We start from the raw sequence: 25,888 nt of genomic DNA, 5'->3' as shown, positions 1-25,888 counted from the left end.
AGCACGGCTGTGCTTGAGTACAGCCTCATTGAGCATGGCTACAGACTCTAGTCTTGTTCTCTTGCAAACTGTTAAATGAACAATATTTTAGGTCCGTGTGTGATAAAAAGAAAATGGGTAGTGTGGAAATGAGTCTCTAACTCTGCTGTTGCTGCTGCCTGTATTGGTGGTGATGGTGGCAGCTGAAGGCCATTATGTCCAGGTGGCCTAGAGGATGCAGGGGCTTTACTGAGAGCTATACACACTATACACACACACACACACCCACGCACACACACACACGTGCATGCACAGAAAGCTTCACAGCTGCTAGGACCCGCTGCATGTCAATTAGGATGGCAGAGGATGCACAGGGACACATGGACATTCACACAGCACATGTATAATGCATGACAGGTTGGATGGAGTGTATTGAGGTCTACCAGTAGATTGGATCCAGCAGTAGTGGGGTATAAAATATATATATTTCAGACAAGATCACACACCTGAGGTTCTCACTGGCAGGTAGAATTGATGTGAGTAGGCTGGTGATGTTTGAGGACAATTTGTGTGTGTATACTGCACGCGCACATGAGTGCACTCATTATCTATTGTATATTTGCAAAAGAAGTGAAAGTGAAGTGAAATTATTGTGACAGCCATTAATTCTCTAGAATCTTACCTTCATTTCTATTCTCACCTGAACCAAAACAATTTCCATGGTTTAGTGTTCAGTCAGCAGCCGGATCCTGGGTGATAAAAGATAAGACAAAGACAAGAAAGGCACATTAGCCATGAATATCACAAGAACCTTTATGAAAATTTTTAACATCAGGATGATGTTAGCCATATCTCTTAATGCTAGTATTGTAAGTTTGCATACTCAAATGATACACCGGTACTTTTGTTCAAATCTAATATGAAGTTTTGCCCCTTCACAAAAAAACATTCCTTTTAAGGTCAAGGGAAGTGGGAAGAAGAAGCTAGCACATTATGCTGATTACTCTTATGAAAATTGCATGTAGTGGGGTGAGGGGTCACCAGAGCTTAATTCCGTTTTCATGTTTTGTTTCACACTAGCCAAGCTGTGGGTGTCTGTGTGTGAGGCACTGTTTGCTATTGGCCTTGACAGCACACAGTGTAATTGGCTCACTAAGGTGATTCAGTAATCGCCTGAGTGACACCTTCTCTGGCAAATTTTGACATTGGAGGTGGATTAGGATGCGGTGGGCTTCAAGTGCCAAGGGAGCTAACCTTGTAGGAAAACCAAATTACACAGCAGGGAAATGTGGAGGGGACCCACTTCATTCAGTGTGTTTGCATCATATAATGAAAAGTTTATAGTGAATGCTGTTTTTTTCTCACCCCCTTAACCTTATTGACTTCAACCAGCTAGATTTGTCCTTGTTCTTGACTGTGTTTAAAATGGTCATCTAATTTCATCATCCGCCCTCACCTTCTTGTCCTCTGTTTGCTTCCTTTTCAACTTCCATGTCATCATCCCCTACTTTTTGCTCTCTCTTTTTACTTCGTCAATACCTCTCTGGATTATCACTGCCGCTGCCCTTCTCCTCTTCTTCCCATCATCATCCCCTCATCATCCTCTCCCTCACCCCCCTTCCCGTCAACCACCTCCTTAACTCCTCTTCTCCCTTTCTTCCGCCTCCTCCTCCCTTTTGCTCCTGGCTTAGCTCTTTGAGAGGAGGAGCAGCCAGCGCTGTTCTGTTCCTCAGGACTGTCCTCCTCGTGCAGAACACAGATGGTTATTATGGAGCTGCACATAAATTGATTATGTTGGAAATTAACTGTTGCTGTCAAAGGCAGCCGCCAACCTGTCCCAGTGTGTCCCTGTGCCCGCTGATGCATAGGATCCAGCTGATGGACCAGATGTTTGCACAGTGCGCCGCTCCTTTTAAGGTCAGCACAAAAGTGGTATGGGGGCTCTTTGATCTCCGTCTCTTTGTACTTTCAGCCTTGTGCCCTCTTACTTCTTGACATTTTGAGGAACTTAAATGGGAATTTTCTAATGCGGATTAGATGATTGTGATGTTAAACTTTTGTTTTTTGAACATTGGAGAACATGTTTCAAGAATGAAGGCTCCTGCTAAGTAAAATTTAATCTATGAGAGGTTGAAGTAGGCCTTACATTTGTGCCAGAAGATCATGTAGTCTCTTGAACAGAACCAGCACGCCAAGAGTCTCCAAACGCTGTCCCTAAGTAGGACCGTCTTCCAGCAGCTCATTACAGGTTGGTCTGGATAAGCATGATGGGTAACTCCTGGCTGTGGCCTCGGGGGACAGGTAGCACAATGCCAAACTCAGCAGAAAGTCAGGTCTTAGGAGTGTTGCTACATCGTTTTCCAGGCCTGACCTTGATTCCAAGCCCACTCCTGCATGTTTCCGTATGCATGGCAGAGTTCGGAGGGCTGCCAAAATCTGAGCCAAACAGGGAAGAGAAGCCCCCTGTGATTCACACACACAGCAACACACAGACACATGAGTAAACACACATACAGACATGGGCCAAATCCCATCACGAAGGTTAACTTGCCTGGAAATGGAAAGCTGAATAAGTTGTTACATATATAAAATGAAACAGAATTAAAAACTAAGCTATGATCTTTGATCTTTGATCTTTGGACAATTATCAAGGTTTTTTTTAGGCTTTTTCCATCTGCTTATGATCACTGTATTGCACACGCTTGGAACTTAGTCGAATGCATGAGTGGATCTCTTTTTACAAGTTTTTATACTTATGAAAAGGAACATTTTATCTGATGCATCTCCGCCATTGCATTAGATGTATTAATACTTCTCCAGTGCAAAAGTCTCTTGAAGTATTTTAGTTTGCACCACTCAGAAGATGAGCATCACTTCAAGATCACTTTTGAGTAAAAACTGCTGGATGCTTCTAGGATGTTGTGCTTGTATGCAGAATAAAGCCTCGCTGGTCAGTGAACTAACTGAATCCTGTCTGAGGCCAGAGAGGCATAGTGACATGAATATGAATGTCAGCAGGTGATAAACAGAGTGGATTTCTGGGACGTGTGACTGTTTGCGACACATACCCCTCACACCCCAGATGTAGGCGAGCTGGGGAGGCTGCCACTCAATTCGGCGACATCTGAGCAGCTAAGCAGCAGTAATTGGCTACAAAAGCCTGACTGTATGACAACGAGTCTCATAGAAAAGTTTAAAAATGCAAAAATGAGATGCTCAATACAGACAGACAATTACAGTATATCACATTTCTACAAGTGCTATGTTGTTTACCTGAATGGAAATGTACTGCATATATATGGTGAATTTTTCATAGTGTGGAACTGCTTAAATGGAACCAATATCACTCCAGTTCAGTGTAATTTGATTCTTGGACGAGAGGAAATAAGGCTACAAAAGAGAGGAGTCCAGCACACTTAATGCAACAAACAATTAGAGCTTAGACTTTTATCAAGCAGCAGTGTGGGAACAAAACTTTTCAGCAAACTATAAGTAACTTGTACTGGGATACAGCTAATCCGGGGTCATGAACTCAGGATAATCAGTTCCAGAGTCTATTTGTGAATGGCCTATTAGGAAACAATCTACATATGAAATAGAACACCATAAAAAGGGAAAGTCAGCATAAGTAAAGTCAATAACCACACAAGTGCAGAATTAACAAATATAATTCACGTAGAATAAAGTAGATTGTACTGAAATTAATGTTACATACATGCATTGTATCAACTCTCTTTACCTCTAACAAAGCATTTTTGGCTACTCCCCTAAAAACTTAAAATGCCACATTTAATAATTGAAGCACATATTTGAAGAAGAGGAAGAAAAACATGTTCATAATCTCACAGTGTAAGTCCATGTGGTATACTGTACAGATAATTGAAAACTACTGATAAGTTGTTTTTAAACAAGGCTTGATTTTGCAGCTGAAGCGATTCAATAGCAAAAAAGTAATAGGCAACCTACCAGTCTGTCGAGTCAAAGTATGCAATTTAAAGGTCCAAAGAGGTCCATATGCCATTGATAAAAGGTCATGGTTACCATATCTGGGTAGCAGCTCTACCCCATTATTTATCATGAAATTGTTCAGGAAAAAAAGTCATACTTTGTTACACTGTACAGCATCATGAAGGTTAGCTTGCATGCTACAGACAACCAAAAACATTTCTTTGTGTTTTGAGGAATGTTTGAGTTCGGCCCTCTACAGACTATGAGAGTGATAACACTATTACAGCAAAGTGTGGACATTTACAAAGTATATGCATTAATTATTTCAACAACATCTGGTCTGAAAGGCCGCCATAGAGCATGTAGAGAGTGAACTGAACAGAGTAGTAATATTCAAGAGCTCCTGAAAATTATGTTGCTCTACAGTTTGATTTTTACTTTTTAAAACTTAATTATAAGGTTCATACAGATGGTTCACGCATTTGTTTTTTTCTGCATTACCAGCCATATAATATTTTAGAGTGGTTTCCTTGTTATGCTAACTGCTCTAGCACATTAAGCATAAGGGATTGCAGAGGATGTGCTACATTTCTTCAGTGGATGACCCATTGCATATTAACTATGGTTTTGAAATGTTTGAACAAGTTTATCTTCCTTTACAAAATATTTGTGTATAATATCTTTCAACACCCAGACAGAGTTTTTAAAACGGGAAAGAAAACAAATTCAGGATTTCAGAGCAATGTGTGTTCATTGTCCCACAACTTAGATTATAAGAGAGAAAAGGCTGAAGGATTTCTGGTGATTTACACTCCTCTGTATAAAAAAGGGAAAGGAATCTCCTTTTCTTCTCATCTCTATCAGGCTGGAACACCTTGGGCTGATAGGAGCTCAGAGGTAGCTACAAGCTCAAATGAAAATTTCCTTGTTAGTGTGTATGCACGCATGCATGTGCATGGTCTTGCACACATCTGTGTGAATGTATTGGCGTGTCTTCATATGCGTCTGTGTGGGTGTGCTTATGGTAGTGGTGGGAGATATTTTCCAATCACTGCTCTGCCGGTTTCTCATTGTTCTGGGACGCTGTTTGCCACTCTGCACGATTAACAGTATTATCTGTACCTAGCCCAGTCAGCCAGCCAGTCCTTGGGCCATTGTGTTCCCGTCAGGGGTGAGTGCTCTCGGCACTGCGTGTCATGCCTGCCCCCCGACAGTAGGGACAGGCTTGGCTAGGCCCAGGTGGGACGTGCTGGCATTTGGGCACTGTCCGCTGCAGGAGGGAAGGGGTAGACGGGAGGGGGACTTGAGAGGTGGAGGGGGGGGGGAGGGGGGGTGGCCTCCACAGCAGGCAAGAAGCAGAGAATGGGTCCGTTTGCCCAGCCACATCCCCAGCCCCAGTTCAGGGGTGAGGAGGGGTGAGTGGGTGAGGATGGGAGGCCCCCAGGGGCCACCTTCATGTGCCCTGAGCATCAAGTTCCATCTGGTCACTCTGCAGAGAGGACAGCGTCTGTGACAAGCTTGCTTTTAGAAAACAATCGCCTCATAGTTTTTGGTTCTCTCTGCCCTTCTCTCCCTTGTATTCTCACTTTAATATGTCTCAATGTTTTGCAAAAATCTAGGAAAGAACGCATATTGGCCTAATTGTGTGCACCATTGGAATGTAAACGCAAGTCAATTACTCAAGCACAATTTTGAAGCACTTGTTCCTTGTTTCCATTGCATGTTGATTTATACTTCTACTCCACTACACTGCATTTCAGAGGAAAATGTTTTGACTTCACTTAATTTATTTGGCAGATTTAGTTTACTTTGCAGACTAATATTTTATGATGCATTTAATTGTTATATTATAGACTACCCAGCAGTATAGTAAAAAGTAGCTCAATCTCAACCAGCTGAAACATGAAAAGCATGCTTACTCATTATTGCCTCAGTAATAATGAGTCATTAACATAATAACAAAACAAAGAGAGGGGTCGTACTACCTACATAGTGAGTAGATGGAATGATAGTCATGCTAGTTAAAGTACATTTTGCTGATTTGCGTACCTTAAATAAAAATTTGAATGCAGATGTTTTCTTTGTAAAGTATTTTTATATTGCAGTATTAACCTATAACTTAGAAAGAAAAAGATTTGAATACTTAAAATATAATGAATGTTTATGCGGTACACTCTTGTACAAGAGCCAAATGTCAAGAAATCTGTTACTGACTTTCATTTTTAGCTAAACCAGATAATTTTCAGCACAGGAACTGATAATGAATCAACCCGAATTTGTGTCTTATTTGATTTTCCCCTCTGATGTAAATATCATATTAGCATACTATTGACTGGACTAAGGCTCTCCATCTCTGTTCCTTTTTCTCTCGCTTCCTCCCTGCCTCCCGGCCTCTTTCACCAGTGACCTTTGTGCCCTCTCCTTTGATGAACTCATGAATTCATTGCCCTGGTTCTTGGGCCCTTCTCTTCCTCTCCTGCTCTTTACCCCTCTTCCCTATGCTGTATAATTGACTCAGCTGCAGCCTTTGTGATATAATAGCTAGTTTACCTGGCAGAATGACATTTCACAGGCTCTGAGCCACCATAAAGCTAATTGTTCTAGAGCAAGAGGGAGAGAGCAGTGTGTAGGCTATGTGTGTGCAGCTGATGATAAGAGGAGCGCGGTCGCTACATTTGTGCTGTATAGGCCAGTGGAGGGTTAGAAGTGACATTTATCTCCACATTGAGCCTCAGACCCTGCCATGGCCTGATGCACTCTCTCTGTCTCCCCCCCCCTGCTCTTTCTCTCTCAAATTTAGTCTCTATTACCTTACATAGACTTTTTGTTGTTTTATTACTTTTTAATAACTGTTGTGCATGTGTGTGTGCGTGCACGTGCTTATTGGATGCGTCCTACACCTCAAAACAGTCACCCTGCACAAGAAAGATAGGGTCTTTAATTAAGTGACTATTTCTCCTCTCAGTATTCAGCAAAATGTAGATGGAATAACAAAAAATATACATGTATATGGGAAGGAAGGACATGTGGTTTCTCTGCAGTGTAATTCTGGCGTGTTGCTTCTGGTTGCACAGTGCTGTTTGCCCTGTCCATCTGTCTTCTTTAAAATGAATATATGGTACCGGTCCATTTGTTCTAAACAAATGTCAGCTACCAAATAAGGCACTGCTGTTTTACTGAAATATATCACAGCACAGATGTAATGAAGTCCTCTGTCATCTTTGATTTTTTAATTTAAATGTCTACCAGAGATGCTGTTGAGGTGTAAACATGTCTGTACAATCTGACTGACAATCCTACATGTTAAATATCATGTCATTTATGTATGTTATGGGGTTTTCTAAGGGGCAAGAAGTAAGTATTTAGGCCCCAGTGGTGTTACTCTTAGCATTAGGCAGGATATGTACCACTGTGAGTTGCTTAGTGACTGGGTGTTGATCTTCATTGATTCTGTCAAACTAAAAAAATAGGATGACTAATCAATATTGGCTGATATTAATCCCATCATAAGACATCCTGAACTCTCAAATTAATCTATTTTAAGCAAACTATCAGAATGATTATTTTTGTTCCAGTTGTGTCTTTCCCTTAATTATAAAGCTTTCTGTTAAACAGTGTTCATTTTAATGTTAATTTAAAGCTTTTACTGTCATGTCTTATGCTGCCTATTGACTTGAGTGTTTATGAGATCTGGAAAAGATAATATTTTGTGTTTCAAAACCTGGACTAGCATGGATTAGCATCCACTAAAACTCAGGACTTCAGTTGTAAATGGACAGTCAGATATCTAAGGCTGAAATTATGGTTCTCTGAAGATACAAACACAAACAACACACTGATATGATTTTCAACAATGCTTTTTTGTTTCTGAATTGACAATAATTTTCTATTTCCTGTATTGGTCTGTGGTCAAATTGTGTCACATCAACATAATTGCATTTCTGAAACATGTAGCATGAAAATAAATAACATAGTGATAAAATATAGTGTATATTGTGGGGTCCAGGAATAGAGATATAGCAGTCTGACTGCCCATCATTCCCGTGAATCAGATTCTTTATATAGTGTCTGACAACACAGTCAGAGAGTAGAGACCTGCCGCTGACATGTTTTGTATCGATTCTGTCTGTCTGACATTCAGATAGCCTGTCTAGAGTTTCAGCAGAGAGAAAGAGATGGAGGGACAAATATATAGAGAGAAGAGAAAGCTCCCAGAGGGAGAGCAGCTGCTCAGCAGTGCAAGAAGATACATTTCATAATGACAACATATTGCTATTGATTTGAAGTTTGAATGGAAGCATTGATTTGATTGAACAGTCATTACATCGTGGCCCTTAACAACCCTAATGTGATCAGACTAAAAGCATGTCTAATGTTATCTACCCAGGGAACAATTTTTTTGAATTTGCACACTGAAAAATACTCAAATTTAAAGGAATACTTTGACATTTTGTGAAATAATCTCATACCACTACCTCTGATACCACTCTCCTGTCTTTGGATTAAGCGTATCTTAGCATAGATAGTGGAAACAGCTAGCCTGGCACTGTTCAAAGTAAAGAAAACACCTACCAGCACTTATAGCTCACTAATTAATGTGTTATTTCTTGGTGAACAGCGGCTGGCCGCAGCGACTTCCTGGAGTCTTGTCATCACCGCAAGGTTGCAAGGAAAGCAACCAGCAGAGACTCCAGGAAATGACTGTGCCCAGCTGCTGTTTGCTAAGATAAATCCCCATAAAACTACAACTTGTCATTTTTACATTTCTGTTCACTATCCATGTTAATTAGTGAAGTTTAGAGGTGTTGATAGGCGTATGTGGGACTCTGGAGAGAGACAGGCTAGCTGTTTCCCCTTGCTTCCAGTCTTTATGCAAAACTAGGCTAATTGCCTCCTGGCTCTTGCATTATACTTAACACGCAAACACAAAAGTGGTGTCATTCTTCTAATCTACCTCTCAGCAAGAAACTTAGTGTTTTGCCAAAATGTTGAGGTATTCCTTTTTTTTTTTTTTTTTAGTAACAAGCCTTTGCTAATCCTTAGGCAATCATTGAATCTGAGTTTTGTTATTGTAACAATCAAGAACAAATATGGGATAAAATATACAGACCAAAAAATGTAAAGCTAATTTAGAAAATAGAATGTTAGCTGAGACTGAGAGAAACATAAAATACCCGCAGTAATGACACAAATTGAATTTGCAAAGCCTACGTTTCCAGTTTTAGTCATGCTCCAAGTAAACATCCTTTCATGTCGGTGCTGCCATATTAAATATATGGCAACACATCCATCTATGCTGGCAGGTTTTGAGGAGGCATGTCCGCCTGCCTCTGTGTTGAACAGACTGTGGGATGTCACTGTAGCGTCAATAGGTTTCTTCTGCTCTGTTCCTGTCAAAAAACCCACAGGCCCACCCATCCAAGATGGCCTCTCTGCTTCCCACTTAGAGAAATAGATGGAGTGTTTAAGTGTTTTTGTCGAGTCAAATGGCACCAGGCAGATGACTGCATGCCATTACCATAATTTACCCTGATACAGGCTGTCAGGGTATATCATCAGCAGGTCTGTTTCCTGCCCTATGGAGCTTCCAGGAGCTTATAGACAGGTGTAGCACTCGGCAGTCACTGTGTAAAGCTCTATGCATGCTCAGATTGTTGCTTAGTTTGGCAAAGTTTTGTTTGTTGTCTGCCACAGCTTGTCAACAGTAAAGTAAGCTTCACTTCGTCTACTCTGGTGACAGCTGAGGGGTGCTGAGTGGCACTCGTCCTTCAGTCTGTCTGTCTGTCCATCCCCACCTGTCTCTCTCTGCCAAAGCTTTCAGGGGCTGCCCGCACAAATCTGTCAGGCAGATGGGGGGCCGGCTTTTTACATGTCACTTGAGGGACGCCCAGGCAACACAATCTGTAGCCCACAATGCAGTGTGTTTGAACCTTGTGAAACCCGAATGGAGAATCGATGCAGTGCCATGCACGGCCCAGATTCTCTGAAGAATCCCTCTGTATCCTGCCTGTCTGTGTCTACCTTCTGCCGGGCTCCTTTAGAAGAACTCTGCATCTTTTATTTATCCCTTGAAATAAGGCTGGACCCTGACGAGAGCATAGGCTGCACACACAGACACACACTGTCTCTCTCTCTCTCTCACACACACACACACACACACACACACACATACACAAATGGGCCTCCTTCTGTTACTGAAAAGTCGGCAATTATGGAGAGAGAGGGGAGGGACAGTTGGGATTTGCATTATGTCGTTGAGAGAAGAAACTACATCTCCCACAAGGCCCGGCGGTGGAAATGAACCAGCTGTCCATGGTTTGTAGATCAGATCCCATCCTCTTGATTACGAAATCACAGAATAATAAGGACCAAAAAGTTGTGGGCCACGCTGTTTGTTCCTCCTTTGTTGTTCCCTAGAACAGAAGTTATTTTGCTTCCGCTGCCTCCGAGCTGTTTGCCATGTGCCAATGTTTGGTGCACTGTGCTCCACTTGTTCTCCTTCTCACACAGAAAATCAGACGGCTCCAGCCCTGCCCCTCCAAAGCTGTCATGTGAACTCCCGCCTTTTGTTTAATTTACATTTTGAGGCACAGCCCATCAATTCCCCCTCTTCCTGCTGCCCCCTGCCAACACCACCACCCCACCACACCAACTGGCTTCATCAAAAATGCAGAGTTCAAACTAATTAGTGACATTTGGCCATTTGTGAAACTTTTTCCTCTCCAAGCTCAGCTTCTGTCAAGCATAGCCTCGTAGCTCATAGAGGACTCGAATACTTTTAATCAGTGTGAAAAATTAGAATACTATACATCAATGACAAAAAGCTATTTCTACCTCCACATCAATGCAGATCTGAGTAGAGATTAATGTCTGATATGTATTACAACATGTGGTACAATTAACTTATGTGATGATAATCTGACTGGAATTTAAAGAAAGGAATATAAATAAAATGATAATTTAGTTTTACCATTCAATACTGCATGAATTTGCTCCCTGCTCACATTCTACTTTCCATTCCTCAAAATTCAACAGTAAACTGAATAAGGATTTATTTAATGTTACAAACAATAGCACCCACAGAGCGAATCCTTATTCTAATACCACAAAAATAAAATGAGTGTGTGTGGATGTACAATATGTGGGAGCCTTTCAGTTGATTTAAAGGTTTGCTTTTGTCACGAGAGACATCTGTCTCACTGATTAAAAATAGCTCTCAGTATGAAGGCAAACATCTGTAGGGACAAAAATAAATAAATGATGTGATGAAATGATGACATGAAAGCTTAATTACACAGATAAGTATTGAGGTTCCAATAGCAGCTTGTGTGGAAGTGTAGAATCTGGGGATTGGAGATAGGATACATGCACGGACACACACAGGCCTATTCAATGTGATTTGGCCAGTGCGGTGATATTTTCAAAGGGCTTGTGGTAAGGTGTCTCTGTGCTGCCAGCTGTTCTTCATTGAGGATGCAAACAGGTGCTGTGTATATAATTTTTTTCTATATGTAGCCCATCTACCCTCTATATATGTAGATGGGGCCCTAAGTTCTTTATCCCAATTAACTTTGGTATGGTAACTCTGATTAACTTAATGTTATTTATCTTTTGTTGTTTGCTGGCGTTCTGTGAACCGAGTCCCATAAAGGTAATCATGGAACTTGTCCACGATGCCCCAATTGAGTGACAGAAACTCCAACTGGTGTCTTGGGTATCGCTTCTCAGACTGGCTCAACTTCCTGCTGGCAAATGCCACTGGTCTTAATTCCTCAAAGTACTCCTGATAGAAGATAGCCCCAATTCCCTTAAAGCTTGCATCCACATGCAGGATGTATGGCTTTTCAGGGTTGGCAAATGCTAGCACTGGTCCCATCTTTCTCCAAAGGGTTCTGACTCTCTCAGGTAGCTCTTAGTAGGATCTTTGTTGTGCTTCCTCCTCTTCTGTGTTGGAGCATAGCCTTTTGTTAGCTCTGTCAGTGGCCTGACAATAGCAGCATAGTTGGCTATAAACCTGCAATAGAACCCAGAGAAGCCCAAAAAGGATTTCAGGGTCTTCAGGTCAGTAGACTGAGACGCCATCAGCTGACACAATGTGTCCCAGATATTTCACCTTTGGCTGGCAAAACTTCAGCCCAGCCTCTCCAAACTAATTCTACCACTCTAGTGGTAGCCTCCATTGTTGAGCCTTCTGTTGAGTTGGCTGGAGAATCAGATGCTGCCACTTTCTTATTTAGTTTCTGCTGTAATCTCGTTATTTGTATATGTGGTTGCAAGTACTGCATTAGAATACTCCTCTTTAGTTTCAGATGGCTTAGTCACCACAGATGCAACTATAGACTTGAGCTCTCCAATTTCAGCTTTTAGGCTTTGAATAAACTGCCTCTTTTACATTGATTGTCTGTTTTGTTTGTACCTGATGCACTGAATTGTTGAGCTTCATCCTTGAAGCCTTATATTCTTCTTCAGCATGGACCTCACTGTAGAGAGGTTGGCGGCTCAGTCTTTTGTTCTCTTAAGCATAGCTGGATTAGCATGAGGTCAAAAGCAACTGCACCCTCAGTAGTTGCTTCACACAAGCCCTGTCCATAGTGCTGGAAGAAGGCTGCCTCCCTGAATGACTCTAGAGAGAGAGAGTCCTGCAGTCGTCTGAGGAAATCTGTCAGTTTCTCTCCCTGTTGCCGCTGCATCAGTCAGAAAGTGAAATACAGATCATCTCCGGATTCTGCAGTTCCAAAGCCACTTTCAAGGGCTTCCAAGTACTCTGCAGGGTTAGCATCAGGGTTGGTGGCTCATGTGGCTTTGACTATTTCAACTGCTGGCCCCTTTAGACTTTCCATTAGCTTTTGCTTTTTCTCTCTCTCAGTGCATGCACTCTCCTCTATCATGAGCCATTCCTGCTCAAGCCAGTAATCGAACTGCTTCTCACCTGCTGGAACAGGCTGTGTTCCTGAGAAGATGCGTAGGTGACGATAACCACTTTCAGATGGAGGTTTATTGGTCTTTGCAAAAAATCACCAAATGTACTCAGTAGAGTTAGTGGGGAGTTGTACAGTGGACAGTAGAGCCTTAAGGTCCTCCATAGTCCTTCCCTCAGCTTGCAACAGCACTTTCACTTTGCTATTTAAATCTTCATCAGCAGCTGGGGCGTTGTCTATGATGACTAGAGGCTAGGCTTCTCCAACCTCAGGAAGAAGCACCTCTGGAGGAACACTTACTCTAGTTAAAGCCTCTGTACATTTACACAAGACCATCAGGCTGCTTAGTCCTGCATTAAAGATCCTTCTCCTGACACATTTAGCTGTGTACACATCTTGTGTTTTAAGTTAAATAGTGCAAAGCTAACTCTACTAGCTTTGCCATTTTTCTATGGTGTATCCCATTTTATTAATATATTGTTAGCATCATGCTAAGTGAGGATTAGCATCCTGTCAGCCAGATCAGTTTGTGACGTTAAGTGTCATGTTGTGAAACAACTTAATTAAGGTAAAAGTCCTGCATTCAAATCGTATGTAACAGTTAACACCTTATCAGTGAAAGGTAGTTTAAATAACATTAGATAAAGTCTTCATCTTTTTCATACTGTCGGAGGAAAACCTCCGTTAACATATTGTTAAATTTAACAATATGTTAAGCATCCAGAGCATTTTGGAGACGGTTCAACAGTGAATATTGAGGGAACAAATGAAAGATACTTTGTCAATGGTGTTCACCTTCAGTTTGGTCCATTATTGTTTGACTTCAGAGAAAAATTCTTATTAATTTACAGTCGGTGAGTGGGGAGCTTGGGAAGCAATTAATGCATGTAAATATCAGAACCCATTTGCTTATGTGTGATCACTAGAGATATTCCTTTACAAAAAGAGTATAACCAACCCCTGCAATATAAATAATTCAAAAAAACATGAATCAAATTAAATGAGTAAACTTGACTTTTGGTTTTCCACATTTGAAATATTTGGAGCTCTTAAATGTAAAACAAGAATCACAGTTCCCCTACTACTTTAATTGGCTGGTTTGCATTTGTATAACTCACAGCATTATCATCTCTATGTGAAAGCTGACTTCTCTAGCTGTGGTAGTGGAGTTGGGGTCTAAGCCGTTTTTCCACTACATGGTACTGGATTTTGTTTTCCATTATAGATAGTAACCCCTCAAAGTAGGGCTGTTGGTTTTAGTAAAGGGAAGAAGGCGAGATGAGTCTGAGACTTTGATGAGACAAATCTGAGAAGTATGATCCCCTGAAGCTGTATATGAAAAGGTACCATGAGCATGAGCGTGTAAATAGAATCAGAATAAAAAATACTTTACTGATCCTGGGGGAAAATAGGGTTATGTTACAGTTGCTTACATTCTAGAAGAGAAATATATATAAGCATAGAGAAATTATTAGAAAAATAGACCACAGTGAATGTGCAAATGATATTCATCTTCCACAAGCAGTCAAAACCTGTCCGTTAGCTGTTAGCTGAGTAGTTTTGTTGGTTGGCTCAGATTCAATTGTCTTTGTGTTGAGAGCTGAGATGTTTCAGCATTTATTTGAGCTGTTTACCGTCTCAAATGTTTCCATTGCTGCTTTGATGCTCTTTTTTTTTTCTGACTGTTGAGCTCCCGCAAAACTCCCAAGCTAGAAAGCGTGTTGTGTTATTATGACATCCCACAACCGTGAGTTGTCATGTCAGCTGTGACTACCTGCTATATGTTTATTCTGTTTTATGTTCAAAAATGTAACATAAAACGTAGGCTTTAATGTAAATGTCGCCGATTTTTTTAATGTGGTGAAACGTTATTAAAAACACAATTAAAGGTGAAATCTTCAGTCAGACATTGTGGGGGGACCAAGTGGGTATGGGGCGGTAGATTTATCTTTGACTTTTAGCTACTTAAAATAAAAATATCCTGACAGCTCTGTTGGAGCTCTCCTCCATATTGGCTGCTTTGTTATAAACAATTCCCCTGTATAAAGCTGGAATCTGTGTGTAGAAGCTGACCTGTGTAATGTGTAGCAGAACACAGAACATTAATTACCGTCAGATCTTCACCGATCTGGTGTTAATGAAGTTGCCGCTGCTGTGCGTCATGCGTAAATGTGCACATCACTCTCAATTTAAAGACGCACTTATTTTTATAAACGCTGGAGACAGCTACAGAAACCGCTCCACTCACTGTAAAAATAACTTAACTGATCGTATAATACATCAGTGGCCACTCTTGTTATGTGCAGCACCATTTTTCTCCCCTTACCTCTGACGCTCCACATTAAGTTCTGCTCTGTTACATTAAAATACCAGTTCTGAGGAGCAGAAATATGTGGAACTATTTGGAGTTGAAGCAGTGGCAGCCCACAGGACCTACAGGACGGACCCAAAGCTTTGGCACTGCGCTCACAGCTGCATTTCGCTGTTGCTGAATATGAACACAAACCAAACGCAGCGGGTTTTCTATGAATGATACACATCCGGTGCGTTTTGGAGTCAGTTTAAATCTGAATATTGAGGAGAACAAATCAGCTTTCTTTCTGCTTCTGGGGGAATCTGATGTCCAGTCAATTACAAATATCGGGGGGGGGGGGCAAATATCCATGTTTCATATATTGAGGTCTAAACTGTGTTGATGAATGGTTGGTTTAAATATCATAACACAAACGTCCATTATGAAATTAAGACTGTATAACGTGTAAGTATAATGTACAGGCAAAAAATATAACAGAGTGCTGTGACTAACTCCCAAACAGTTTCACAGCGTTTCTCAGTTCCCCTGTCGTATCTGCTTGCTGAGCATGGTTGCCATTTTGTATTGAATACCCTACAGAGAGACAGACCATGTCCCCATGAAGAGCACCGGGCTTTGAAGCCAATTTGACATAGTGCCCAAACTGTGTAATTACAACGTCATGTGATGCTATTGGACCCAAAATAACTTTTTTCATAAACTTACATTGTGAAAGAGATGTATGTAAATCAGCAGATACATTTTATTTGAGTGTCACAACCCCGGCGAAATGACTTGTTTCACTATCAGAATCTGATCTATTCAGTCTGATCACATTTCAGAAGTTAAGAAGAACCGCACGATTTAATCGTTTTATCCCCATTCAAGTTAGCTGGAAAGCTAAACCAGAAGTTAGCAGTCTTGGCTAGCAGAAGTGAAAAAGCTCTAAAAATCTGACCCAACATGTAACCTGCCCTGCACCAAACAACACACAGACAAAGTTAGCGACTACATAGTGAACATAGAAGGGCATTTAGCAGTTAAAGAGCTAAATATTTGTCTCAGCAGTTAGTGGAGTGATGGAATATTGGACTGTTACGTTGGATGGCCAGAAACATGATTCCAAATGAATGCTATTGTTTCTCCGTGCCTGCTGGATGTGTGAATAGGAAACTGACAAGTGAAAACCGTTATATAAAGTCATTTGTGGCCCCAGTGGGAATTGCATGAGGTCTGATAAATTGCCTCAAGTGATGTCAGTTGTCATGTTGGTTGGGGCTGAAGACTACACATTTGAAAATAAAAATTCTAGGGGTGTGGAGTTAGAAAAAAGTGGGCTTAACAGACCTCTGTAACCACCTCCTCATCTCTGCTTCAGGCTGGTAGCTCAACGCTATATTAGTCACTACTACCATCACACACCTGAATCTCTGACCAATGTTGGTGGTCCAGTTGCATAGAGGGTAACGAAGGCACCAGATTTTAACAAGGTAAAAGCATGTGTGGAATAAAAACATGATATGGAAACAATGTGGTTCTGCTGCATCGGTTTTGATACTGAAAAATAGAAATAATGAGTCAGACAATGTTTTAGAAGTGCAATTTCAAATTGATGGAGTACTCTTTTAAAGGTCATCTGCAGTACTACACAGCTTGTGCAAATTGTTGTATATCTTTTGTGGCTTTGGAGGAGCTTTGACTTATCATAACCCCTGATGTTGTTATAAGGGGCTCAGACAAGACAAAGCTTGTCTTGGGCTTTGAGACTACAAATACTGTATGTAGTAGAAAGCCTCTGTTGGCATTTGTCAGGCATGGAGGGTCTAACGAAAAGATCTAAGGTTTTTGAGGCCTGACCCATAGACATTAAAAGCCAGGATATCTTGCCCACTGCTGCTTAGCAGCCATGTTAAAATTTTCTTGTCAGGATTAGAAAGATACCTGCTGTGATGATGGAGTTGACTCAAATGGAGTTGCACTCCTGTCTGTCATGTCATCCCTGTGAGATGCAACATCTGACTCAGACCCACATGACTCGCTACAGTTGTTATAGCACACAGGTGCCTAATTATTCACAATGTCACAGCACCCCCTTCAGCTGACTCACCAGAAATGAGTGACATCTTGTTTTATAAGTGTGTGCACCTCTGATCGTTACAAACAGTAGGGTGCTGAAATGAACATTGCTGTTAGGTTTAATCTGATTTTTCCCTGTTTTTTGTTTCCATCCACAGCCTCAAAAACATTTCTGAAATCGAAAAAGCATGGCTGCAAGGCTGAAAGTTTCTGCCAAACTTTCTTTTACCTGGGTGAGAGGGGAGCACTTGAAAATGAGTGAACAGCAGAACATGGTGAGGAATGGAGCAGTGCAGGTGAGGAGAGGGGAGATAAAAAGCTGACAACGTTAATATGGAACCAAAAGGAGAGTGCAACCTGGCAGTCACTCAAATCCTGCACCTGCACCTTTATAAAACAAGCTCTCTGGTGTGCCTCTCTGGCTCCCTCTCTCTCTTTGTGTTCCCCTCATTTCTCTCTCTTTCTCCCTCCCTCTCCCTCTTTCCTTTCCATGTGCTGTGGCTTGGGGCGTTGTCATTTTCGGCATGTTTTCTCTACACTGTGCACTCTCTGTGTGTGTTAATTGCGGCCATCCTTGGGGAAGGGGAGAACGATGAGGAGGACCTGTTCGAGAGCAGCCGTGCCAGGTTCTGTGGTACGAGTCAGCGTGGAGCTACAGACACCTGGTCTGCCTGAAGGGCAAGAGGAAGGTAGACTTGCTTTTTCTCTGCTCCCTCCTTTTGCCCTCCCCCTGCTTTCTATTCGACCTCTCTCTCTTTCTGTCTCTGTGTCTCTCTCACTTTCACACACATTCTCTCGCTCTGTCTCTGCTCTCCTCGAGCTTTGAGAAAACAGCTGCTGTACAGCCTGTGCACAGGCATCCCACCTTACCAGCCCAACCTATCCCATCAATCATGGCACACTACTCACCGCTGTTTGTATGGATGCAAGTGTGCTAGAAAGGAAGAAACATATGACTTTGTGGGTCAATGACTTTGAAACAATTTATTAGAAGGCCTGAGGCCACCATACCAGCTGATAATACTTCATAAATTACTGCAATATATCACTGACCATCTCACACAACTTATCAAGGCACTTGGGAGCAGGCAAAGTTTTACCCATTTTCCGAACCCATGGGCCAGATCATTTATACCATTTAAGGATCAGTTTGGTTTATGATAATTCAAGTGTTGTTTGGACAGTTATGGCCATCATTTCTATCAGTTTGAGTATAAGTGTACTCGCCAAAGTAATTGCTAAGATCTGGGAACATGGCTGTATCCCTATTACGAACTCCAGTCGGCCAAGAAACACAACTGGTCACATGTTGATCAGACAGTTTTTAACAAGTTTTAAACAAGACAACAGTTCAGCCAGATTATCGGATCCTTCATGAGAACACCTGAAATGTTGATAATAATCCGTTTTTTGGACAGGAAAATGGTGTTGTCACTTTCCCAGGATCTCAGTTATTAGCAGGGTGCAGCGCAATGTTATCATAACCAATAGAGAAGTAACCAGAATTACACTTTCAGGTGAAATCAGTAAATAAAGATAACTATTGATGGTGTCAGTCTTCCCCTATTTAGTTGCGTTCAGACAGTTAACAGTATAGTGTGAAAAAATGCAGCCCCCTCATTCATTTTTAACGGGACCCCCTGTGTTAATGCAGAGATGGTGCAGATGCACGGTTGTTTGGCAAAAAATATGAGCCTGGCTAAATTGTTGCCAGCAATGCAGTGCTGGTACTGCATTGGCCAATCAAATACGTGTAAGTGCGCCTTCCTGGTAGTTTAGACTTTTTAACATGAACAATATATTTCTAGCGTTTACCTTGCCATTGTTGTGACGAAGGTTACATGATTTTGACTGTTTCTGGTCTGAATACCAACTTAAATTCCAACTAAGCTGACAGTACTTTTTGCACATATTTCCACATTTTGATACTGTATTTCAATATAGTCTTGTCCATTGATTTTTTCTCATGAAATTACTTCAGCAAAATTATCATTTAACATCTAAAAATGGACAGGGATCTGTGTCCGTCACCGCAGCGGCTTGGATTTATTATCTGCAGTGCTTTGTCACTTTGTCACTGCTCCTTGGCCTTTCCACTCAACTTTGACATTCACCATCAGCTTTGTGGCCATATGTGCACATGGTGGTTGAGTGATGAAAAAGTTGCCCGTTTTCATATTCAAGTCTGACATATTGAGGAATGGAAAGATGCTCGTGGAGCGCTTGTGGGCAAAGATAGTGACATACGGACACAGTCTCTCTCTCTTTTTCTCTCTCTCTCTCTGTCTATCTCTCTCTCTCAGATACACACACATACGCACACAACTCTTGGTCAGCAGCACAGATGAGTTCTGGGAAAACAAGCAGCTGCAGGAGGAGGAAAGGACCATAAGGCTGGACGGCTTGCCAAATTTCATCATCTATTATGGATTGCCTGAGATGCACACTCTACTGCAACCAGGGGCATGTCTCGGATTCACATGCAATTGCAAATCTGCGTGCACACATATGCATGCTCACATTTACTAGGGCGCAGTATTTCAAAACCCTGAACCCTATAGGAACAGAACTTAGAAGGCCTTGTCCCCTAAACTGGGAACAAGAGCATGTTCACTCCCTATGAGCAAAATCAATGATTTGCCATTTGATTGCTGTATATTGTGCTGATAATTTACAGGAGAAATTTATCCAGGCACACACGCATTCTACTTTTTTAAAAAAAAAAAAAAAGTGTAGCCAAACAGATTAAATGACAAGGTCCATATAGTACAAAGTAATGGAAGAACACCCACATTGTACCAGATGTTAAGAACCCAAAACACAGATGATGAGTGGGGTGCACATTAATACAGAAAACCTGAACTTGTTGCAGTATTACTATGAGAGGATATTTTAAACATACTACATGGGAACTATGGATACATAAACAGAACAGAATCTTATAGGAACAAGAGAGTTGAGAGAATATTATTATCACTTCCAAAGATTTATGGGCTATTTAGAAAATGTCAATAGCAGAGAGTACTGAAATTGCTCTCCAGATGTTGCTTGTGGGCGAAGTTATGATGTCTGATGGTTGCTAATTTCTGCAAATTTTTAAACTGAGAAGGAAATAGGTTTATATGATATCCTGCTTTACTATTTTTCATATCATAATTACATATAACTTCTATTTATGTTGCTGCTAATCAGCTGCACTCATTGCTGATCTTAAAGTTATATCCATGTACTAATCTGCTCTGCTGATTATCATTGCTACATAACCTTTCATAAGAGGAGTATGTGTGTTCAAAGCCATGAATTTTTGTGAGTTTAATGTGCTAAAATTAATAATTATCTTCTGCTTAGCTGATGTGTCTGATCTGTCTGCTGCATATCAAGTGGCTTACTGGGTTAACATTTATCCATGTCAATCATTACAGTCATAGGTTGTCATTTGCTTACTGATTGGTTGCTGCATGTCAAGAGGTGGATCTTAACTATTATGAATCTGTCAGAGGAAAAGATGCATGAGAGAGAGTAGATGAAGAGGAGAGAAAGAGTTGCCCTCTGCTGATAGTGAAGAATGTTTGTTGAGACCAGGACGGACAATGAATGATAATCCTCATCCCTGAGGTATTTTGGTTTAGTTTCTATCTTTGACTATTTTTTAACCTAAATAACCTGAAACCAATTCTGAGCTCAGTGCACGGTTGGCATCACAAGAAGAGGAAGAGACTGTGGGAAGCTGGTTGAGCTCAAGCTTAGGTTTCTTGTTGGCAACCAAGGAATTCAGTGCATGTTGCGGCCTGTCAGTAGCTGATACCACACAGCCAAGAGGATTAGCAGTAATTCAATAATCAAATAATTTTACCATTACTACCTGTTCTATGACACAATTGACTTCATAGTATAAACCCTGCAATGGTTGAGGTGCTTTGTTGGGGAATAGCCATGCGATAGCTGGTGTCTGGGCCTTAAATAGAAGGTGCACTCTAGATAGTATATTCCCTTCATGGGCAGAAGTGCCTAACAGGCGAATGGCCACATGGCAGCTGGTGCCCAATCCACATATAGTAGATTTCATGTAACAGCTGTTGTCAAGCTCTGTATCTAATGTGGTTTTGTGCTGTGCTGAGCTTGGTGTACGCTCGCGGTGAGTGATGAGGTCAGAACCTATAGCTAAGGCTGTGTTCAGCCCAACACCAGCCCTGCATGAAAACATGCAGTAGTGTTATTAATTTGAATGAGGTTGGTCCATGGACACAGCAGGGATGCCAACGCAGAGAGCTCACCTTTTGCCAGACAGCAGTGCAACGTCATCCAGCAAGGTGCTGCGATGGACAATCAGATATATACGCACATTACTGGCAGATTACTTTGTAACATGAACGCTGTATTTCTGTTGTTTAACTTGTGATCGTCACAATGAAAATATTTGCTGCCTTCCAGAGTTGTAAAATCCAGTGTTTTGGCATCTGATAAGCTTTCAAATTAATGGTTCTGTCACTCAAACTGGGCTTCTTGGATTGTATTTCATGTTTCACCAGTAGCTAAAGCAACACGCTCTCACCAATGCAGTGTTGCTTTGATGCAAAATCATTTTTGATATGAAGGCCCACTACATATTAACTTTGTAGATTATCCTCATCTGCTCTATATGAGTTGACTAACTGAAAAAGAGCAAAGCCCGCAAGGTAGTTCAGGCAGAGAACTGGCTGCACTGCCACATTCACACAAGACACAATAGCAACATACTGTATATCCAAGCCTTGGCAATGCAGTGGCCTATTTATGGTAAGCTGTCTATGCTAACTCACTTTTTTGTTTGGGTATGCTGTTTTTACAAACTCTGCTCTGCTACTGCTACCTGTAAAGCATTTCACAAGCTCCACCATCACTTGAGATTCCACCCTCTAGTCTCTAAATCTCAGTTCTCCTGGGGGTATAGTTTATGACTGTCACTCCCCAATCTCTGTAGTGCTGAGCTTGGTTTACTGTATGCTTGTGAGGAGTGACAAGATCAGGGTCTTGAGTCACTCACAAAATACTAACCAGATTTTCCTTTTTCAGTAATGGGCACTGTTTAATTTAGAATAATTTAGAGAAGCTCATCCACACACGTTTTGTGCTACTCCCACCGACCAGTGATGAGATGTTTATGGTGGATTTTTAAGATTCAGTTTAGTTTTTTTTTGCTATTGGACTTTCCAGGAAGTGGAACATTGAGGTGAGATTCCTAGAACGTACAGCCGATGTCTTCTGGGCTAAAACAGCACAATCTTTAATCCTGTGGTTACAATTTATAAAGTGGTCTTGGCATTCTTGGTCCTATCTTCAGGAAGCGAAATGGGATAACTTGTTTTTGTGCATGTTTGTGTATCTTTTCAGAGGGAGCACTTTGGCAGGCACCATTACCGCCCAGCAGTAAATTGCCTTGTAAATTACAGTGCTGGGGTAATAAAGCCAGATTTGTATATCACCGGGAGTGGAGACTGTGTCTGTCTTGTAAATTTAATTAAACAGCAGGTGCAAAATCAGGTCATATGGCTTTGATGTGCCCCATGTGAGAATGACAACCAGACAAAGATTCTAATACGGGCAGCATTTACATATTTTTGCATGTGGCGGGCGACTTGTACTGAGGTAGGGGGAGCCTTGCCTATCACCTTGCAGTGTATTAAATTTCCCCCAAATTAAAGAGGATTCAAATTAGCTGTCACCTTCAATTTTAATAGATCTACAGCAAAATAAATGGTTGAGCTCTTCAAAAATGGCCCCTTGCTTGTTTAGTGTGCATAAATGCAGCCATTACCAACACCTAGTGCCGATTGAAACACTTTCAGACTAATTAGCTCTTATTGCCTGTCTACTGTACATTACACAACATCAGTAAAGATGGCGCCGTGAGGGTGGCAGCCTGTTGCAGAAGCTCTTATACCTTTGTTGTTTGTGCTTTATTTTTATGTCTTTTGGTGCTCCAGCTAGTAGTACTTTCTTCATATTTTGATATAATGGCTAGGAGTTGGGTGATGAGTGTTTTTACATTTTTACTAGCCTTGGGGAAATTTTTATTGGCCAGTTGCAATGCGAATTACAGCACAGGCATTGTTTACTCATGTACTGCCCTAAACAAGCCAGCCATGTTCCAGGGAGAGAGTCTGGATATTCCAAAGCACCTATGGAAGAGGAGCCGCGGGTACAGAGTGGGAGTGAAACCCCATGAAAAGAAAAGGAAGTACATGCTGTTTATTCCTTCCATCATTATGGGCAACGTGAGAGCTTGGGAGAGTGAGTTTGTGGCGCTGACTAGGAGTCAGAAGGAGTATCTGGAGTGTAGTATCATGTGCGTTATGGAGATATGGCTGCATGACCATATCCCCAATTCAAACATGACCATCAACAGGTCAGACAGGAACCAGCGAGAGAGTGGTAAATGGAAAGGCAGGGGGCTTGCCTTGCTTGTGAATAACAGATGGTGTAATCCAAAACATATTACCATTGAGGAACAACTCTGTAGCTCAGACATTGACATTGAACCTCCCCCTGGATTCTCAACACCCACACAGCCACACATCAATATGACCTCCGATCAGGTGAAGAGGCAGTCGAAGAGGCTCCAGGCAGGCAATACAGCAGGCCCTAATGGCATCAAACCAGGTGTCCTCAAGGCATGTGCAGACCAGCTGTATGGAGTCCTCCAGCACATCTTCAACTGGAGCCTGAGACTTGAAAGTGTCCCAGTGATGTGGAAGTCTTCCTGTCTGGTCCCTGTACTGAAGAAAGGGTGCCCCAGTGTATTGAATGACTACAGACCTGTGGTATTGACTTGCTACATCATGAAGAGCCTGGAAAGGCTTGTGCTGGCTCACCTCAGACCCCCGGAGAAGGGAGGACTGGACCCCCTGCAGTTTGCCTACCAGGCTAACCATTGGAGTGGAGAACGCAATCATTTACCTGCTTCATCAGGCCCACTCCCATATGGACAGAGTGGCCAGCACCATGAGGATCATGTTTTTTGATTTCTCCAGTGCTTTTAACACCATCCAGCCCATACTCTGGGAGATAAGCTATGGACAATGCAGGTGGAGGGCCCCTTAGTGACCAGGGAGATAAGCTATGGACAATGCAGGTGGAGGGCCCCTTAGTGACCAGGGAGATAAGCTACGGACAATGCGGGTGGAGGGCCCTTTGGTGACCTGGATTATTTACTACCTGACTGGCAGACCACAGTATATGAGGCTACAGGGTTGTGTGTCAGATACGGTGGTCAGTAGGGCACCGCAGGAGACTATTCTGGTTCCCCTCATGCCCACCCTTTATAAATCCAACTTAACAACAAAATACAACTCAGAGTCATGCCACCTGCAGAAGTTGTTGGATAATTCTGCAGTTGTCGGATGTGTTGGGGGTGTCAGGAGGGGGAGTACAGAGGACTGGTTGGTGACTGGTGGGGTGGTGCAACCAGAACCACATGCAGCTGAATGTGTGAAAAACCAAGGAGATGGTGGATTTCAGGAAGACTAAGACACCAATTACCCCTGTTTCCATCAGGGGGGAGGATGTAGACTTGGTGCAGTCCTACAGGTACCAAGGAGTGCACCTGGAGTGGAGTGGAACACTGAGGCCATATACAAGAAGGGCCAGAACCAACTCTATTTTCTGAGGAGGCTCAGGTCCTTTGATGTATGTAGAACCATGCTAAATGTGTTCTATCAGTTGGTGGTGGTGCCCTTTTCTTTGTGGTTGTGTGCTGGGGCAGCAGCATAAAAGCTACAGATACCAACAGGATAGACAGACTGCTGAGGAAGACGGGGTCTGTCCTCGGGGGCCAGCCTGGACCCAGTGAATTTGGTGACTGACAAGAGAGTGTCGTTTAAACTGCTGGCCATCATGGCCAATGTTTCTTATCCACTTCATGACACTCTGGCCAGGCAGAGGAGCACATTCAGCAACAGACTCATCCTGCCTTGGTGTACCACGGAGCAGCACAGGAGGTCCTCCTTACCCGTTTTATAACTCATACCTGGTGCCCCGACCCCAAAAAAAGCAAAGAAATTTCCCCCTGTGGATTAATAAAGTACCTACCTACCTACCTACCTATCAGAAATAGCCTGTTAAAATGCAATTAACAGACTTCTCAGGAACTTCAGTTAAACAAGATGAGATGCCAAGCTAAACGAGCACCTGCAGTATGGTATAAAAGAAAAACTGATTTTCCAGCCAACTAGAATTGGGTTTTAATATAGATCTCCTTCTGGCTGATGTGCACTGAAGCCAAAAATCATCCTCTTATGGCTGTGCTTGACCTGTGACACTGTCAACGTGCTGTCTGGGCTCCAGAAGGCCCTTCGCTGTACGTCGGTTTGAGCTCACTGCCAGAGAGCCTACGAACGTGTCAGCGGCATCAGTTGACCTGACGGCAACACCTTCGCTTGTTTCCTTTTTTTTTGTTGGGAGGAAGTGGTTGATAATTACCACCTAGGATGTAGCCATCTGTGCCGCCCTTTCACGGCCTGTTAAGCTCGCTTTTCAGAAAGTTTACTGTTGACAGAGGGCACGCGAGAGGAGTGAACGCCAGAGCGCGTTAAAAAGACTGCACACTCAAGCAATATTAAAAGCAGCGCTAAGGAGCTGATTTACAGGCAGAGAGTGGAGGAGGAGGCAAAGGAGGAAAAATAGGAGGAGAAAGGTG

At 42.1% G+C, this 25,888-nt stretch overlaps 1 protein-coding gene across 23 annotated transcripts in view; it reads left to right on the top strand.

Annotated features, from left to right (window-relative positions):
- The window catches only part of LOC137199626 (uncharacterized), a 177,660-nt gene that overhangs the window by 136,794 nt on the left and 14,978 nt on the right, over positions 1–25,888 (top strand). For 13 of the 23 annotated variants that reach the window (XM_067614047.1, XM_067614048.1, XM_067614046.1 and 10 more), the window contains one exon: positions 17,373–24,965. In XM_067614047.1, coding sequence (XP_067470148.1) covers positions 23,208–24,215 — 1,008 coding nt within the window. In that variant the 5' untranslated portion in view covers positions 17,373–23,207 and the 3' untranslated portion in view covers positions 24,216–24,965. Of the gene's footprint in view, positions 1–17,372; positions 24,966–25,888 lie in introns of those variants that run through there. The other 10 variants (XR_010931821.1, XR_010931820.1, XR_010931819.1 and 7 more) reach the window with 5 other exon arrangements.

Source organism: Thunnus thynnus, chromosome 16 (genome assembly GCF_963924715.1).
Source record: "Thunnus thynnus chromosome 16, fThuThy2.1, whole genome shotgun sequence".
NCBI lineage: Eukaryota > Metazoa > Chordata > Actinopteri > Scombriformes > Scombridae > Thunnus > Thunnus thynnus.
Note: the sequence above shows the minus strand (reverse complement) of the source record. Positions and strands in the feature narration are given on the sequence as shown.